Genomic DNA, 20,705 nt, shown 5'->3' with positions numbered 1-20,705 from the left:
AATAGAACAAGAAAATTCTTCGAGAAATCATTAATTTTTCATAAACTTTCTTATGAAAATATTCAGTTTATCAAAAAGGTATTACCAATTGAACACATTCAAAATAACAAGTCTTCCATTTGGTATAACAATTTACAGCAACTTCTGTCAAATGACAAAAACCCCTTCGACTTTTATATTGAAATTCATATTAAATTTATCCAAATATACACAAAATTAATGTGGGTGTGGCAATATTATATATATTTTTGAATATAAAAATGATTCTTTATAAAAAAAGATTTCCAGCATATGAACAAATTCTATTTAAATTCAAATTGAATTAATTGGTTATATATTGGTTTGAAACAACTTTGTGAATCAATCTTCGCAAAATCTTCAAAGTTCCAAAAATTTTTATAATATTGCAACTAATCCTAATATTCCTGTTAGTGATTTAATTACTCAACAGATATTGATTACAACTATATAATATAAATTAAGATTGGAATGCTCACGTAGAAGTTTGCCGATTTTAACCTTTTTTCTTAAAATCTCAAACAATTAAACATCTAATTTGGAACCAAATTTTGAACACATCAATCAATAAATCGTATGACTAACTAAGAAAAACACATTTTCTTTGCCAAAAATCAGTTTTATCCATCAATTTTATCTTCTTCAAGAACAATACAATCTCTTACTTCTCGTGTAGAAGTCCTTCTTGTAGATGGATTTGTCTTCTGCGTCAAAATAGGCTTCAGGATTAAATGGTGGATGATGAAGCAATTCGAAGAGTAATTCGTTTAATTTGACGATCGTTTCCATCAACTTGTGAATCGTCAACTATTTGGCGAACTTGTAACACGAATTCGTGGACTTTATTAAAATTTTTGTGTTCAGTGGTGATTGGGCTCCACCTACATGTTCTATCACATTTTTCTATAATGACGTAGGTCTTTATATGAATACGCCACCCTAAGACTCCATGGAGAGATCATTGAACAAGTGTCATCTATTAGATTAAGATTAGATTAGATCAGATTAAGAATTGAGCAAGCGCGGAAAACTCTGAACAACATGAGGGCGCTTCTGGAACTCCCGACGAGAATGCTTCACTTTTCTTCTGCACGGATGCAAAAGCTGGACCACGGAGAAGAAAATTGATGCGTTCGAAATGTACGTCTACAGGCGAATCCTGTTGATATCTCCGATGGAACATAAGACAAACATAGAGGTCTTACACAAATGGGTAACTTCTAACGACAATGAAGGAGAGTAAGTTTGCAGTACCGCATTATAATAGAAGGGAAGATCGAAGGAAAACAATCGGTTGGCCATAGACAAAATTGATGGCGAAAGACTTGCACAGATGGCTCGGACAGGCGTCTACAGAAATTTTCAGAGCTGCGGTTTCTCGTGCGATAATAGCCATTTGGATCGACAGCCTCTTAATGGCATCGTAGTAGAAGAAGATGTAAATTCCTTCAACGTATCTTTATGAATGTGCATTTCGAATACACCTAGTTCAATAGGATTCGATTTGATAGTGATATATAGCTCTCTCGGATTCGGTCTTATACTATAAGCTCGCTTTATTAGGTTTTATCAGTTAAGGCCATGATTATATAAAATTGGTTGGATGTTCATAATTTGACAGTTAAAAAATTGGTTAAAATCGTTATTGAAATAGCTAAAACATTTATTTCAGAATACGCATACTTTAATAAAGACGATGCGTGATGTATCAAAAACGATCTAAGAACATTTTTTTCATTATTATCAATAGCATATAGTATATAGTTTACAGCAAATTGGAAATGAGTACTTTCCTTTAAACAACGAATCCAAAGTTTTTGGAAAAGTTTTTCCTATCATCTAGTTTTTTTTTCAATTTCATCTTCAAAGATCAACTGATCATTTGAAAATTTCTCTTTTCTCAATTGTCAACGATTTGTGGCGTGGCGTGTCTTGTGAAAAATATCAGCTATCCTCTCAACATGAGCCTCTGCCACAAGTTGATTACTTGAATTTGAACCATCGACTTAGAACAATAGGAAATTTCTGCTCTCTATTTTAATTGTCAGTTGTCTATGGTTTGGTTTATGGTAATCATAGAGCTCGATAAATAAATGGAACGGGTACGTACCGCTGCAAAAGTGGGGTCGAATGATATGATTCACTCAATAGTTGATTCAATAAAATGGACTTCCTGATTTTACGTCGCTACTGTAATAAAATCTACATTTTGGAATTTCGAAACGTATTTTTGGGAAAAATAACGTAATATTATCAAGTATACAAATTCAAAGTATGAATATACAAGGTGTTAAGAAATAAAAGCATTATATTTCAAATAAAAAATACATATACAACTGAAACTTCAGTCTAATCTATCTAAAACCCCAATTACTGCTTAAATTAAACTTAAAGTTTTAGCAATTTTTGATTAAAATTAGTTTTGTCATTTTCCATGAATTTCATTATTCCACAATTTGGAATAACGGTGCATTCTACATTTCAAATTAGGATCTAGTTCCATTGGTTCTGAATATCGTTCAAAATTTACTAGTCGTGCTGGTTCTTTTCGAGATTCCGTGACGTGTTTGAGATGTTTTGAAAAATTGAACACACTCAAAACGACATCAAGTTTTAACACTTTTCGTTTGTTACCAGTTATATCTGATGGTAGGAAATGTTTCCCACATAATCTACTTGTTCTCGACAGATTCCAATCTGCATAAGGGTCTTATCTAAAGTTTAAAAATTTCTGTACGATTAAAAGGGAAACTACAAAAACATTTTTAAGGTTAGAAATATTTGTGGCAAGAAATACCGAAAACAGGCTTACTTTCGAAAAGAAAGAGCCTTGTTTGTGTCATGCACATTATTGCAATTATATTCAACACAGTTCAACACCATTATAAGTTAAAAAAACCAACTTTGATGTTCTAAAATGTCTCAAAAATCGTAACTGTACTTTGGCTTCAAACAACACCACTCTTAAGTTTATAACAGCAGCAAATATGCTAATAATATGATGAAAATGTCCTCAACACTCACCTCACTAATTTTTGTATTTACAAACCTTCAAAATCATCACAAGACGGGTATCCTACAATCATGTGTTCTCTCTCTTACACACTTTTGCTTGCCTTCTTGCATTAACGAGCCCCTTCCATTTATTTATCGAGTTCGATAATATAGTTCATAAAAAAATTTTTTGTTTTTTATATATTTGAAGTAAAATATAATTATTTCTTTTGTATTGTTCTTTATTGTTGTCTTTCTGATCATAGAAAAAACTGTTACGAAAACTTGGATTAGATGTTTACAAAACAGCTCCCATTTCCAATTTACTGCAACCCTTAATATATCTTTGGTTGCAGCTCAAATTGTTCAGCAAGGACTACCCATCTCGTTACAGTCCTTTAAACTTTTGATATTTGTGATATTTTAATGTAAAAAGTGTATTCTAGAAAAATATAATTCAACGTATCGGCGTAAATTTAGTTTACATCGAATATTTTTGATTTCTGGTAAAATATTTTATCACTGCTGAGTTTTCTTGATCCACAATAATTTTCACTATGTACATACACCGTATTCATACACTGACACTCTTTTAAACACTCTGCAGACTCCTGTCCTGAGCACATTCTCAAACCATCTTACTTGATTTTAAATGATCTGAGCCGCCGAGGAATCAGCAGTATCAGCCCGATCACATCGCATTCACACATTTTTTTTTTTCAATTTACTATTTTGCGTTGATTGTTTTTATCGCTACTTCTAATACCATTCGGCACTTGAGGGTAAAATTTGTAACTTTAGTTTAGATTTTTTATCATTATCACACTACTTGTATATCTCGAACTTGGCGACAATGGAAACGAACGATCTGAAATACTAAGTTAGGTAAAATTGATAATAAAAATAAAATGAATAAGTTCGTGAATAAAAATTTAGAATCATTCATAACTTGTCACTTCAACTTAGGACCTATCACATTACTTTGTAATCGAGCTTCCTACTAGGGTCAAAACCCTCCTACGAGGATTCAAACCTTCCTAAATGGATAATGGAGATGCCACGAAGGGTTTTCGGATTATAATAGAGATGCTCAGAATTATGTTATAGGTACCTAAAGTAGAAAAATATTATTGATTGTATATATACTTATCTATTTTTATATAGGTAGAATAAATGCTTTTTCGAAAACATATAATATTATTCTATAAATACGTAATTGCTTCCAAATTTTACTATGAATTCTATATTATCAAAACTGATGCGAATATTATACAATGAAGTATGATTTTCTTTCCTTAAATCATAGTTTCCAATATAAAACCAAAATTTCATAGACCGACTTGACATTTAATATACATATAACATAAAAATAGCTTTTCTTTGATAAAAAATTAACTGTTTTAGAAAAGCAACTTCAAATTATAATCTAATTAACTAACAACATGAAAATACCATGAATTAAGAAGAAAAAATTCAAAGTATATAAAATAAAATGAATAATTTTTATTTTTCACACTTGGGTTTGAATAAATAAACGGCTCTTCAAATTTGAATATGTTCCCGGGTCGTGATAGACTGATTATTCAACTGGATGATTTATATGTCTTCAATGAGGCTAGATGCTAAATTTCGAGCAAATTAGTTATCAAATTACCCTCTGAAATATACATTAACAGGCATATATAAATTTGTATCTACATATGGATGTAAATATCTCCAGTTGGCCCAGAAATCATCACTTTTCAACTTAAACAAATCCGCTACTCAATCCTTGACATTTTGTATGACATCAATCAATCAAGCACCAATAATAAAAATTTCAAACTGCACTGGGTTTTCGGGGTATAACTGTTTAAACTAGTTACCCTCATCTTATCCCAACCAAAAGTTATAAAAAACTGTTAACTGTTTTTAAAACCCAGGTGCAGTAGATTTTCCGAAAGTAACCAAAAATTATAAATTGGTGACTAATTCTTTATAATTCTGAGCCGAAAATAATCCTGGTTGTTGACTATAAAACAATGGAACCATCAAAAACATCAAATGATCAGTTTTAAATATTTTATTATGCTTAGGCCCTTATTAGACGAGACTAAGCAAAATCGCACAACCTAGACGCTACATATGGGATGGCTGTAGTTGCCAGAGATCTTCGTCTTCATACGCTCCCAGTTTCGGTACTCTGAACTTCGAGAGAATGTCAGTACAAAAAAATCTGCACGCCGCGCAACATAAAATGCTCACCAGAATAGAGCTACCCGCGATCGGCTCGCGGTGATCGAGGCTTGTCGCCACGAGCTACAACGTTGATAAAGCGTTTAATTGTCAATCACGATAAGTGCCAAACGTCGGACCTGCATTAATATCGAAGTATACCAATTTGTACACCAAGGTTCAAAGAATAAGTACGATTTTTTAATTTTTAAAAATGTTTAGTTGGTTAAAACTTATTAACGTCGAAAGATAGTAAAAATCGTTGATTCATAAATTTTTAAATACTCGTATACATTATAAGGAAACAAGACAAGAAGCTTTATCTTTTTGAAATGGTCCATATATGCATAAAAAATTATCCGAAACGAAAAAACTATTTATTCATAATTTGTTTAAACAATTGCGATTTAAATAAAAAGTACCAGTTTTTCGCAAAAACGCCGGGTATATTTGGATTCAGCGGCTCAAAATACATAAGAATACAACTGTTTTATCCTTGGCACATGGCAATATTGACCGCTCCCGGACTAATTGAAAAAACCAAGTTAAAAAAAGTACTTCACCTCACAGGTGGCGTGAAAACGTGTACATTTTAATGACGATTCCAGCTTTTTGAATCGTTATATCTCGGAAACAGTTGCTCGTATGAAAAAAACTATTGATACATTTTTTGTAGATAATTTTATGGTCTACAATTTTTGTCTGGAGTATTTTTATGATAAAACTCACCATTTGGTTGAAAATCACGAAAAACTCATTCTTGTAACATTTAACATTGATTAAAAAAATTTTCCAATTTGTAGAATCTTATTTATAATAATATTTTGAACGATTCTAGCAATTTCTAGCTAGTTGTAAAGTTAAGTAACGAAAGTCTTAATTGATAATAAGCAAAAAGTTGTTTTCGTTCGGAAACTATGAAAATGTTGTTTAAAAAGTACTCATGAATAAGAGGGTATTAATCGATTGTTTGAAATATGTCAAGTTACTTTTTTAATGTTAAAAATCAATTTTAATTTAAATTGGAATTACGTTTTTGAAATCAGATCGTCCGTTTCAGCCGCCAGGTTTATACTAACAAATCTAACATACTGCTGTACATATAGCATCAACAACCCACTACACTTACATTCAATGGTAGAAGTAGCTTAGGAGAGTCGAAACAAAAGGCAGAAAACTTCTATTCTAGTCTGATGGATACACATACAGACAGAACAAACACTCGTATCTTATCGACCGACTTCTTCGAATCTGATAACGATACCGATAATTGCCGACAAAACAAATATTATAGCTTTAATAGATACACAAATTCAATATCAAAAGACAATTGGTCGTATGGTACATCAGCTGGTTTCAATACTCACAGATATTCACTGCCAAACGATAACAAATATGTTAGAAGTAACAAAAAATATAACAAAAAAGATAAGGCTAGACCAAAACCTTTGCAGTATGAACATGAAAAATATTACGACCATGTTTTTCCAAAGAGGGATGATAGAATAGGCACTGATTTCTTCTATCAACCCAATAATTTAGAACATGCTGAATTGTAAATAGGTATTGATTATAAAACATGAACACAGTTTTTGGATCGAATACTTACTTTTTATTATCATAAATCTAAAAAAATCTAGCAATAATTAATGATTTTTTATACTACCAGGAATAATGTGAAAAAACTGGTTCTTATCAGCTTCACAATAGAATAATTTCATATTCAATTTAAACAATTAAGGTACAGAAATAATGAGTTTAATTATATTAATCTTAGTATCTTGGTTCAGTCATAAACGCTCAAATTTATGTAGACGAAAAAATCAACATCAGAATTCGAATGGATCAAAAGGCATTTGTCAAGTGGAAACCTGGATCTTGAAAGCTCAAATTATCGAAAAACTTTGAGCATTTGAGATTTGGCTCTATAGACGCATCTTGAAGGTACCCTGGACTGACAAAATCAACAACGACGAAGTACTAAGACGCACTAGTCGCAAAAGAAAGCTGTTAACAATGATTAAGATAAGAAAAACATCTTACATAGGACATATTTTATGCAACGACAAATACCTACTGCTACAGAACTTGATGCAGAGCAAAGTAGAGGGAAAGAAAAGCATCGACAGGAAGAAGAGATCCTGGCTTCGTAACATAAAACAATGGACAAATCTCAGCGTCGGAAAATTGTTTCATGTTGCAAGGGACAGAGACGCATTTAAAAACGTAGTCGCCAACCTTCAATGAGAAGTACAAAAAGAATAAAATATTGAGGTTATGATTTCTACAGGAAACGCATAGCTGCAAAAACGGTTGTTTACACTTTAAATTGCGTCTGTTAATCAATAGTTCCACCGACTTCAGAGTCTGTGATCTGTGATCTGGTTTGTTTGTCCTAGAGACTTAAAAACAATTGATTGTCGTCGTAAAGGCAGTGCAGAGAACGATAAAAACACCAGCAATGTGCATAATAAGGAACGCGATAGTCGCCTTTCTGTGATCAGTGACTCTTTAGTAGAGAAATTCTACTAAACAGAAATTTCACGATTTCGTCATTATCTGAACACTGTAGTTTTGTACGAAATTTTTGGAGAAACCTGAAACTATCAGCATTTATGATGTATTGAGCTAGATAGTGACAGTTTATACAACAACACAATTTAAGTTTAAAAAACATCGTCAGTCCTATAAATCATGAGTATTGTTCTTTGGAACTGAAAGAAGAGTTTCTGGTGAACATTTTGATGGCAAAAACTTCGCTGTGCTGTTTAAAACAAAATGGCATAATGGTACAATTTCACTTCATGATAATGCTCTAATAAATCCAAGATTTCATCATAGAATTTTAAAAAACACTTGGGCGGTGAGCGTTTCGATGACGACGACGATATTAAAGATTACATGGACCATGTTGTGGTGGTTGTTAAGACAAGTGACAGAATTCTTTGAGGATCAAATACAAAAACTAATTGGACAATGTGAGAAGTGCTTCAATATTAGTCGAAGTGACGTTGGAAAGTAGTTTGAAGTGCAGTCTTACATTTGAAATTAAATGCGCTTTTTCAATTCAAAATGGTACTGGGTAAAAGCCTGACTCGTAATAAGAGTATTAGACATGAAACTTTAGAATAAATAAATGAGATTGTCTCAAACGATAAAGAAAGATATGGTTCTGTTATTTGGGTGGACTTGTGTACATTATGGTATCGTTGCGTTTGTCAATTTTATTAAAAAAAACATAACCACATTTTTAATTTTATTCCAATCAATAGTGGAAATAAAAGTGAAAAAAAATCCTCAACAACTTGAACGATAATTTTTAAGGTAATCTTCATAATAACAATTTTGCTAATAGTACTTGGGCCCAGCTACAATTTTTTATTTGTAATCACACCATTGGAAACGCTTTGTATCTGTTACTTGGGTGGCAAACCGTCACGAAATTGTCAATTTTATAAAAAAAAACTTCATAACCACATTTTGAATTTTATTCCAATCAGTAGTGAAAATCAAAGTGAAAAAATTTGTTGGGAAAAAGTAATAGGTCACTTGACGTGTAGGATACGCCAAATATGTTAAATTTATAAAAAAAATCATCATATGGCTAATTTTAACAGAATCCACCACAAAAATTTTTACTATATCGTGGAAACCTTGTTGGGCAATTTTTACGCAGTCGATTGTCAATTTCCTGCAAATCTTTTATCTCGAGATGTGTCGGTAACAAAATTTTTCGATTCTCGATACCGATACCTTAAAAATCGATTCTCGATTCTCGATTCTCGATTCTCGATTCTCGATTCTCGATTCTCGATTCTCGATTCTCGATTCTCGATTCTCGATTCTCGATTCTCGATTCTCGATTCTCGATTCTCGATTCTCGATTCTCGATTCTCGATTCTCGATTCTCGATTCTCGATTCTCGATTCTCGATTCTCGATTCTCGATTCTCGATTCTCGATTCTCGATTCTCGATTCTCGATTCTCGATTCTCGATTCTCGATTCTCGATTCTCGATTCTCGATTCTCGATTCTCGATTCTCGATTCTCGATTCTCGATTCTCGATTCTCGATTCTCGATTCTCGATTCTCGATTCTTGATACCGATACCATCGATGTATAATAGCCCCTTGTAAAAAAAATTTTCTTATTAGAAATATATTCATAATTTGTTTGAATAACCTACAAAACCAATATTAAAATATCTATGCCTATTCGAGGATAAATGAGGTAATTTCGCAAATAAAAAACAAACAATGGTTCAATAAACATTTATTCTGAAATTAAATTGGACCAATCCTTAACATAGGGAAACACATGGTCTACTACGTTAAGCTCTTTGGTTTTTTGGTTATTGTATCAAAAATCAAAATCATTATCCAAGTTATTTTAAAATCGTGATTTTTCTACACTCTACACCTAATATATCAAGGCAGCCTGTTGTTTAAACAATGACAAATATTTTACAAATGATTTTTCAAAATATGATAATTTCGTTTTCATAAAAAATCCGTCCAGTTACTGGTATCGGTATCGACTTTTTGCGATCGATTCTCGATACCGATACCAATGTCCAAGAATCGGTAGTATCGAGAATTGGAATCGAGAATCGATTCATCCCTACTTTTATCTACTACCACAGTTGTCCTTTTGAAATTGTACTATTTCTTTAAACGTGTAATGCATATAGAAACGTCAAGTAAACCATTCTTTTTGTCCGACGATTTTATTCGCTAATTATATGATAAACAAAATTACCAATCAGGTCATACATTTTTTTTGGTACTTCGTGACGACTTGACAGGCGAACGCCCCGCTACCATAATGCGCCAACCCCGAAATTTATCCGACTCCACCCAAATAACAAGGTTGCATACGAGTTGCGACTCGCATTCAAATTTTAATCCGGGTTACCGTAAGGGTCGTATATGAATTTCGTCCCTTCCAAGAAATACTTCTGTGAACTAATTATACTTCCAAGGCTTATCGATATTTGAATATTGGATTCTGGTTAATCATTTTTCTATCTGGAGCTTAAGTAAAACACGTATCACCAACTTATTAATCCTCTCCCCCCTTTTATGTTTGGGATAACGAACACGGATGGGTAAGTTGGTAATATTCAGTCTGAATACACCGTTTTCACCACCACTACGTCAAAACTCACAATTACATTGTCTGAGGTTTCGATAACCAAGTTATCGTCTTCAGAGACTGAAGGTGAACTACCGTTAACTTGGTAAGTAACGAAACGTGTAATGGTAGTGTGAACAATGTGTTTAGTACCATAGATAACAAATACAAAGAATTTTACCAATGTGATCTTAAATAAAAAAATGATCGCACTATAGGGAACCCTTAAAGAAAAGACAGTAAGTCCTAAAATATGAAAAGGAAGAAAATTGAATGAGGATATTGTACAAAAGTGAATTTTGATGATATGCTGATAATTGTGGAATAAGTAGTAAAAATAACTGGTCTAGAAACATTTAAAAATCGTATTTTAGACATCGAAGGAAAAACACGAAAGACTGTGTCACAAAACTAAATATGTCTGTCATTACAAATTTTTTAAATATTTTAAAGAATGAAGGAAATTTAGTAGTACCAGAAGTACCAATCTAAACCAGATGTTCTGAATACTCTCCAGTTTTTTTTCACTTATGAAATGGTACACTCCCTTTTCAACTCTTAAGACTTAATGTTAAGAAGTTTTTTTAACTGGAAATATATGAATCAAATGTATTAAAACCGATTTATGAAGTTTCGTTATAACATCGAAAAAGTTAATGTAGAAATCCATCCGAAAACTGTGCTTTTGATGTTCGACTCAGAGTTTTCAAAAGAATTTATATTTTATGTAAAGTGAAGACAATAAAATTTCAAATATTAAAAGCGTAGCAGTACGTACAATAACAAAATTACAAACAATCGTTGTCTGCTATGAAATGCTTTTTCATTTTTAATTTTAACAAAAAAATTAATCTGAAACTTTGATATAGAGAGGAAATTAGTTGGAAGTATAAAAACATTATAGTTAGTTTCTAATTTCGAACAACTTTCAGCTTTTTAATGAATTCTGATATATTTCAAAAATAAGTGTTTTCAATTTATAAAAATTCTTCTACAAAACGTATGTACTACAATACTACAACTAGAATTGAAGACAACAATGAGGATTTTATGGACCCTTCCACATGTTTCTTGATTACTTTATTCAGTCTCAAAGATAAATTCCATTTGGACATCCACATATACAATATTCCTCAAAATATACTAAGAAACACCTAGAATATTCCTTAGTATTTGTGGTTCTTACAGTTGCACTTGTTCTTGATGAAGCCTTTTTTATGAAAAAAAAAAAGATTAGATTTATTGAGCAATGAAATTTAATTTAATTGAGATTGAGTCAAAAAAATAAAGATTCTTCTAAAACGCTGATATGTCAAAGAGGCAGCATTCGCAAGAATGAAAATCGTGAGAAGCATGCGTTTCAAAAATTGATAATTCCAAGAAGAAGGTTGCTATGAATTAAGCTTTATGAGCTGATGAAACACTCAATAGGTTCCATCCTCATATAGGACTGTTAGTGCAGTCATTTTATGAGAGAATTTCGGATCCCCAGCTTTAAATTCATGTATATTTTTTGACATCTTAAAACTAGACGCAAAATTCTCATATGATTCGTTGTGACATTTGGAGGTCAAAAAAATCATAGTTAATAGTTTAAAATAAGCAAATTATCCAAAATTATAGATTTAGCAATAGTTAATAAACTCAATTTAAGGTTTTTTTCGATCGGGACTACCAGTTGACTCCAAATTTGATTCTAGTCGCCCGCTCTCTCTGATTTTTAAACAAAAAATGTATAGACGTTTGATCTGTATAATATTGATCATAAATACAAATAGAATAAAATCCATAGGAAACGAGATATGTCTAAAAAAATCGATTTTGTAACCTCCGATTCATAAAGTCTCTCACATTGAATCAAATCTGAATTTTAAGAACAGTTTTAGGATATCAAAACACAAGTTTATACGAGTTTATAGCTTGATATATCGTATTGGAATGTTGATTCTGGCGGCAGATAAAAACTTTTGAAACCTATTTGTGAATTAATAATTTGTAAAAATCGTACTTTATAGTTTTCAAATTTCTGTAAACGCTTGTAGGACGAGTGTAATTTGAATAAAAAAGATTCAATTCTGGTACTACAATAGAAATTTATAATCTTGGAAATTCTGAGTGTAAATAGGTTGTACATTGTAAATATTATTGTGTAATAATTTCGAAAATGCATGTAAAGGTGATTTTCTCCAAATATAGGTAATAATATTGAATAGAGAAAAGATTTCTAACAATAACAATTATTTTTTAATAATATAATCTATAACTATATCAATTGTTGAGAGAAAATCAAAATTTTATAATCATATAACAAGTTGAACATAATAAATTTGTAATGTTTTGCTTATGTTTCATCTACAATTATTTATTTTAGTAGTTAAATTATTTTTAGGTGTATGGTGAATAGGTTTATAACGAAGAAGAAGACTGTACCTAATTAGAATAGTAACTACGGCGAGTAATATATAATAATATATAATAATAAAAACAAAAACTTTCAAAAAAGTATAACTTATAAGCCAAATAATTGATTACAAACTCGTAAAACTTAATTTTATTACCAGCATCCTTGAATTATACTCTTAATTACCTCAAATAGTTCGAAATTTTGCTCACAATTTTAGGTAAAATGTTTGCGGTTAACAGGAAATTATGGAAACGGTGATTTTAGTAAAATCGACTTTATATGTGACATATCTGACGGGTACGCACGCGCACAAAGTGTTTATAATCAAATTAGTGCCGTCAGCTTCATGGTTTCAGAAATAAAAACAAAAAAAATATTGGTTTTAATACATAGGTAATCAAATTCTCGGTGTTTATTGTATAGTTTTTTTTTCCTTTTTTATTTGGATACGATGTCCAAACACACACGATTTCGTTTTCACTATGAAGACGATATTAATTTTTAGAAGAAAATTGTGTTTAATAACCCTCATAATTTATCAAGTGAAAAATAAATTAAAATCAACTACTATACTACTACTTTATAAAAAAGACAAAATAGCAGCTATGTGTCAAATGCGACAATACTAGGATAACTCTATTTCTAAAGTCGACTTTATCAAAAGCGAAAGCAAATACAGTCGGCTTCGATAAAACCTTCATAATTCCCATAATGCCCTTATAAAAGCTTCATTAGTACAGTTCAGCTCAATCGTAGCAACTTTTTTGTATCTCTATCTGTTTAAACCTGTCATGTCAAATATACGGCCCGCGGGCCGCTTCTGGCCCCTGGGCCAATGTGTCATAGAAAGAAAATGTTTTTTAGAGCTTTCTCTACGGTTGTTTCATAACTTTGGTATGATTTTTAACAACCGTATATTATATATTTATATAATTTAATAAATAAAATGTTCAATCTGGCCCACCTACGAATTCAAAATTCAATATATGGCCCTCTGCAAAATTGAGTTTGACACCTCTGGCTTAAACTAAAAAGATGCTATTTGAGCATTACACAGAAAATGGTTTCACACTATACTCAATATTTTCAGAATTGTAGCTTACGGTAATTTGGAATTGGTATTTACATCATTTTAGCTTGAACTCGTCGATGTGTGTTTCGGAACGATTCCAAATGCGTTTTAAGCCAATATATGAACATTTGATGAACTGTTTTGCTTTTATTTATTAATGACCTTATGATCTGTGCCTACTCCTTGTAATTATATCAAAAAAGTCTAAGTCACAATTTGCGTCGGGCTCAAAACACTCGGACTTTTTCGATTCGTCCGTTAATTCAAAATCACTCATTTTTTGAGAAGCTTCTTTTCAAATATTAAAAAAAAATATCAGCAATAATGATATAAAAAATCAACAACCCATCGGTTATTTCCCAACACAAATTCCACAATCACAAACTTTCGGATACTACTACCTTGGATTAGATAGCTGATTGTGAATCCTAATCCAGAACGAGATTTTGATCACAGTTTTCGAATGTCGCGTTCAATTTTTATCTAAAAAACCATTGATTTGTATCATCTTTTAGTGCTTCAATATTTTCATGATATTCAGCAAGCTGTTAGACAGATTCTAGATGTTTAATAATTGGTATTGAACGAATTACTTACATTTTGTACCAAAAAATAATACCAATAGGCTGTTTTTATGTTGAACCCGTCAGAATTTACTCATAAGTCTATCAGGGCAGAAAGGTCCTTATCATATGATTAGGACCCGATTAATTCGGTCAGTTTCCAAACAACAGTGAACGTGATCCTGGTTAGTTTACGAACACTCAGTTCAGAATCGATCATAGTTTCCGAAAAGTCCTTTCTGAAGTATTTTAAAAGTTTGCATTCGTCTTCAAGTGTAAAAAATGAATTTAATTCACCGAAATATTTGTAGGTTGAAAAAATTATTATACAATAGATAAAAGATAAATACAACTGGCGTTTTTTTTTTCAACCTCCGATCGCTCTGTGCAGACGGGGAAAAGAAAGTGGGCATGCACTGTAGCCGATTGCGAAGCTCTCGAACTATACACTCCGCCATTGTTGACATTCAGGCGTCAGTTGGCGTAATTGTAATTATATCAAAAAAGTCTAAGTCACAATTTGCGTCGGGCTCAAAACACTCGGACTTTTTCGATTCGTCCGTTAATTCAAAATCACTCATTTTTTGAGAAGCTTCTTTTCAAATATTAAAAAAAAATATCAGCAATAATGATATAAAAAATCAACAACCCATCGGTTATTTCCCAACACAAATTCCACAATCACAAACTTTCGGATACTACTACCTTGGATTAGATAGCTGATTGTGAATCCTAATCCAGAACGAGATTTTGATCACAGTTTTCGAATGTCGCGTTCAATTTTTATCTAAAAAACCATTGATTTGTATCATCTTTTAGTGCTTCAATATTTTCATGATATTCAGCAAGCTGTTAGACAGATTCTAGATGTTTAATAATTGGTATTGAACGAATTACTTACATTTTGTACCAAAAAATAATACCAATAGGCTGTTTTTATGTTGAACCCGTCAGAATTTACTCATAAGTCTATCAGGGCAGAAAGGTCCTTATCATATGATTAGGACCCGATTAATTCGGTCAGTTTCCAAACAACAGTGAACGTGATCCTGGTTAGTTTACGAACACTCAGTTCAGAATCGATCATAGTTTCCGAAAAGTCCTTTCTGAAGTATTTTAAAAGTTTGCATTCGTCTTCAAGTGTAAAAAATGAATTTAATTCACCGAAATATTTGTAGGTTGAAAAAATTATTATACAATAGATAAAAGATAAATACAACTGGCGTTTTTTTTTTCAACCTCCGATCGCTCTGTGCAGACGGGGAAAAGAAAGTGGGCATGCACTGTAGCCGATTGCGAAGCTCTCGAACTATACACTCCGCCATTGTTGACATTCAGGCGTCAGTTGGCGTTGTGTTACAGCCACGTAAGCATGTCCGTCATTATTTATGCTCCCGCCAAGTGTGAATCGTTTTCTACAAGCTGAAGACCATAGTGCAGCAGAAGAATTAGTCGTGTGTATGGAGAATGCGTGAATGGTGTCGAAAATTTAAGGAAGACCGTGATGATGTGTCGTTTCAGATGACCTGGTTCAACGATTCAACAGAATGGTTAAAGAAAACCGCAATTTCACCATTACTGCTTTGACTGCGGAATTTCTAGAAGTTTCAAGGTCTGTTTTGTACTTTATTGTTACTGCAACTTTCATTTGAAGAGGGTATTGAAAAGCTTGTCCACAGTTATGACAAATGTCTCAATCTCTTCGGTGACCATGTCGAAAAATAACCGTAATTGTACCAATCTTTTGGTGATAAAATATTGTTTCATATGAAATTGTCTTTTATTTAGAGCCTATCCGAGGTTGAGAAAAAAAACAGCCCTCTAGAATATCCAAGTTTCATTGCACCTCATGAGGCATTCGAGGATACTAAAGTGAGTTATACTTCCTCTTGAAACATCAGAATAAATTTCATTCTAGTTCATGAGCTATGAATGTATTTTCCTATAGCTTTATTTCTTCATTGTTTGCAATATGCCTTATCGATATTTCACATTTTTTCGTTGGCATTTGAATTGAGGTGCTCGCCATTTTATGAAAAAAACTAGATTGTATATTTGTAACCCCAAACTGAATAATTGAGATTCAAAAATATTGTAACCACTTTTATTACATTCAAATATTTTTCGGCAAACCGCGTTTTTACTCCGGAATTGAAAATTATAAGTTTCACAATGTGAAGCTATTTTGTGGAACTTTTCTATTTAAGTACCTCGTATACTATTGGCAGGAATACATTACAAAATTTTATAGTTTGGGGAAATTATTAGAGATCGTATAGCTTCAGTTAATTTACATTTTTTATTGTTTATCCGTGGTACTTTATCCTCAACGTGTATTTGTAGAATTGACAGTTGAAGGAATTTAAAGATACGAAAAATTTAATGGTTTTTTAACAGTTCAAAGATAATAGAATAAAAAAAATTGTTCTTATCATTCAAAATTTTGATATTTGATATAATACTTATAATTATTTTATATCAAGAAATTTGAAATATATCATTTTTCAACTCTAACATTAACAATGATGAAATTTATTGTCTTATAATTATTTCAAATTTCTGTAGACAACAATATGACTACTTTATTTGGAGAAATCACATAAAAATGTTTAATATTGTTCTTAACTATTGCCTCACCACTTCATCTAGCTTTTAAATTTTGTTAAAAAAACCCGATCGAAGAATATTATACTACTATATATTTATTTAGTTTAAAACATTTAATACTTTTATCATAGAATAAAAAACTAACTTTAATTTGACTACAAATTTAAATATAATGTGTCAAATGTCATTATTTCATTTAAAATCATTTCCCTCTTATATCTTTCAAAAATAATGTCATTGTGAGTAAATTAATAATAAATAAGTTCAACAATATTCAGTTTTCTGTAAATTAACGTATTGTTCTGAAACGCATCTACATAAATATGTAGTTGGGTTTGAGACGAAAATTCTGTTTGGCACAATATCTTTGAATTATGTCGACTAGTCTTATAGTCCAGTCACTCGGGGTAGAATATTATAGCCAAGTTAAGGAGAATATCTCTCTGGATATCTGTATATCGAGATTGTCTTTAAACAAAAAACTTCTATCATAAAAATGACAAACAATAAAAGAAATGACACGCTGATATACATTTTTGCATCATTATTCTGTATTGAACTCGCTTCCATCAATCCATTTCTTTGAAACATATCTATGCAAATGGAAAGAATCAACACTTATCATAGACTCGAAAATTAAATAAGAAAAAACCAAAAAGCAACATCAATATGATACTCATGAAATTAAATGAAAAGTGAGTTTGGAGTTTGTAGCATTTTCACTAGATATAATAATAAACAGTGGCAAGAAACGGCAACAAATTTTGAAATAAATATGAACAATGAATGTAATTATTGATCAACTGAAGTAGAATGAGTAATAGATTTATTAAAAATATCATTAAAGACGTTACTTTAGACTTATTGATTACAAATTAACAAATTATGTTTCTAAATCTTCTTGATTTTAGGTCTCTTCTGTTTCAAAATTAGTTTTTTCTAATAATGTTTAAAAGATAGATAAAATTTGACGTTTCGACTTTCCTTTAAAGAGTCAAAACGTCAAATTTTATCTTTCTTTTAAAAACTATCAATTTTGAAATAGGAGAGACCTAAAATATCAAGAAGATTTAGAAACATAAACATAACAAAAGGCATAAGAAATAAGAAATTGAAAAAATTACCAAACTATTCTAAACTAGCTGTGCCCGCGACTTTTTTCGCGTAAATGAGGGATTATTTCATAAACTCTTATTATAGATTACCATTACCAAGGTCAAATAAAATCAATGTTTGATATAAACAGATCAATATATTAAGCAAACTTAAAAATCTCACAACATAATATATATACAAATAATAAGTATTTACAATGCCTCTTTATATAAAACGTTGGACGTTTTGTTTGTCGGGATGTATACAAATTATTTTATTCGCTTCACTCACTCGGGAGTGAGAAGCAGTTTACACGAAGTTCCACCCCTGAAACGCGTAGAGTCTGACCCTGTGCTTTATTGATAGTCACATCCAAACACCCGCTCGCCGCACACTGGGGCAAAAAGGTCTTAAACCTGGCAATAAATCTGTAAATATATGCCAAAGTTGATTATTATTAATTGGATGTGTTATTACTACAAATAAATCTCATAGTTAACATTTTGAGTTTTATTTTAATTCAAAAAGATACAGCTATTATATACAGAAATTTGTCTGGACCACTCATCCTGATTATGTCATACTGGTGTCAAGATAACTTCGCGTCCACTAAAACCGCTTCACCTGACATAATTTGTTTCTCAAGCTACTTCTCAAATAGTTTCGGAAAGATATTATCATCATCTAACACTTTTGAAGCTTGCGTTTGTCCAGTAGCTCTTAAACTCATTTGAGTGGCATAATTTCATATTTTTATTGATGTAGAATCTCTGAATTATTTTGTTTTTAGTCGTTTCGTTCGCTCGGAACTACATTCAAATGGAATTTCTGGGCGATTTTTTTTCCTTTTGGGAGTCTCTATCATCTAACACTTTTGAAGATTGCGTTTGTCCAGTAGCTCTTAAACTCATTTGAGTGGCATAATTTCATATTTTTGATGATGTAGCCTTTCTCAACTGTTTTGTTTTAAGTCGTTTCGTTTGCTCGAAACTAAATTCAAATGGAATTTCTGAACGACCTTTTCTCCTTTTAGGAGTGTCTACATCTTCTCTTATTGTAAATGAAATTGATGTATCAAGCCACTAAGCATTATTTTTGAGAAACTTTTTTTCTATCTTGAATGCTTTCATCCAGCGCGATTTAAGATGTGATTTGAAATATGACAAAGTTTTATTTGAGCGCTTTGAAAGCTCCTCACTTTCACATTTCGTTTGCTGCATTATTTAACCTTTTAAATAATCACATTGTTCATAAATTTCATTTTTATTCGAAATTCTGAGAATATTAAAAAGTTCTTTACTTGAAATAAACATAGTGTTTGATTTCGTTCCTGAAATAAAATAATGATAAAATAAAAACATTCTTACACTATCTTATTTCATCGGTACACAGACAAAAATAAGAATATAAACTTTTCTGCAGATATAATTTTATTAAAATGTTGCTACATACCTGAAGTCGAAGATTCCATGTTGAAATTCAAACAGAAACTATGAAATTATAGCTTTAAATCCACACAAACAAAATTCAAAATTAACGATAACATTTACCTGTGTTATAATGAAGGGGATATTGGTTTTTCCAAAAAATTATGAAATGTAGGTCTTCTTTACTAATTACTTCTTCGATTTATTGCCAGGTTACGCTCAAGTGACTATATTTTAAGTCTTGTACCATTACAAAGTTTGGGTGGGCTTATGTTCCGCAATAATATGATTGGAACTTCTTTTTTCAAATGAGGCGCGCACAAGGAATTTAAAAATTCCACTGGGTAATTCGTCGAGTCGTCTTGCTCCATAACTCGGTTTATGGAGGCATACTCAACAGATTCTCCTTCAATTTTGTGTAGTATCTGTCAGTTTACATCGGCAGCTCGATCGTTCGGAGGAGTCATATGGTTCTTTCGTAAAGCCAAGAGCCTGCGTGAGGAGTTTGAATTTCATTGCCATAAACAATGGAAATGAGGTCTGGTCAACCATTCAACCCTACGGCATAAACTATCAGGCAAAACGATTTTACCGTGGTATCTGCCCTCGCCAATTTGTAGCCACAGGAACTTCTTAAACATTGTGTGTGCAGTTTTTCCTCCAGATAGCAAGTCAGATGAAGCCACAGCGAGAGCTATTTTTCCTTGTGTTTGCACATCTGCCAAGATGATTTTTGTAAGAAAAGTTTTCCCTGTTCCCCCAGGTGCATCCAAGAACAGAGCATTCCCTGCGTTTTGATCAACGCTTTGGCAAACGCGTTCAGATACTGAAGGAATATTATAAAAAAAAAATAGCAAAATCGGTTCCGCTGTTATAGATTCAGCAATGTTCAAACTTTAACAATGATATTTTTTTGGGTTTTACAAATTATGAAGGCATTTTATTACGAAAAATTAGCCTAAAGAAAATGAGAAAATTCAAGTAGAAATAAGACAAATTTCAACTTACTTATTACACAACCGGATTTTTCGTTAGAAAATATTCGTAATCTATATCAACCTCCCTTGTCATTTTTATAAAAAGAATCTTTACATTTTCTCAATAATTTTTTTATATAAAGTCAATTGTTCATGAGTTATACAGATTTACAGAAAATTGAGGCATCAGCGAGTGGTTTT

At 31.6% G+C, this 20,705-nt stretch overlaps 1 protein-coding gene across 1 annotated transcript in view; it reads left to right on the top strand.

Moving 5' to 3' along the window:
- The window catches only part of LOC130897478 (kin of IRRE-like protein 2), a 557,819-nt gene extending 550,931 nt beyond the window's left edge, over positions 1 to 6,888 (top strand). The window contains exon 13 of the mRNA XM_057806357.1: positions 6,333 to 6,888. Coding sequence (XP_057662340.1) covers positions 6,333 to 6,785 — 453 coding nt within the window. The 3' untranslated portion in view covers positions 6,786 to 6,888. The remainder of the gene's footprint in view (positions 1 to 6,332) is intronic.
- The last annotated feature ends 13,817 nt before the right edge of the window (positions 6,889 to 20,705 follow it).

This window comes from Diorhabda carinulata, chromosome 8 (assembly GCF_026250575.1).
Source record: "Diorhabda carinulata isolate Delta chromosome 8, icDioCari1.1, whole genome shotgun sequence".
Taxonomy (NCBI): Eukaryota; Metazoa; Arthropoda; class Insecta; order Coleoptera; family Chrysomelidae; genus Diorhabda; species Diorhabda carinulata.
This window is presented reverse-complemented; position numbering and strand designations above follow the sequence as displayed.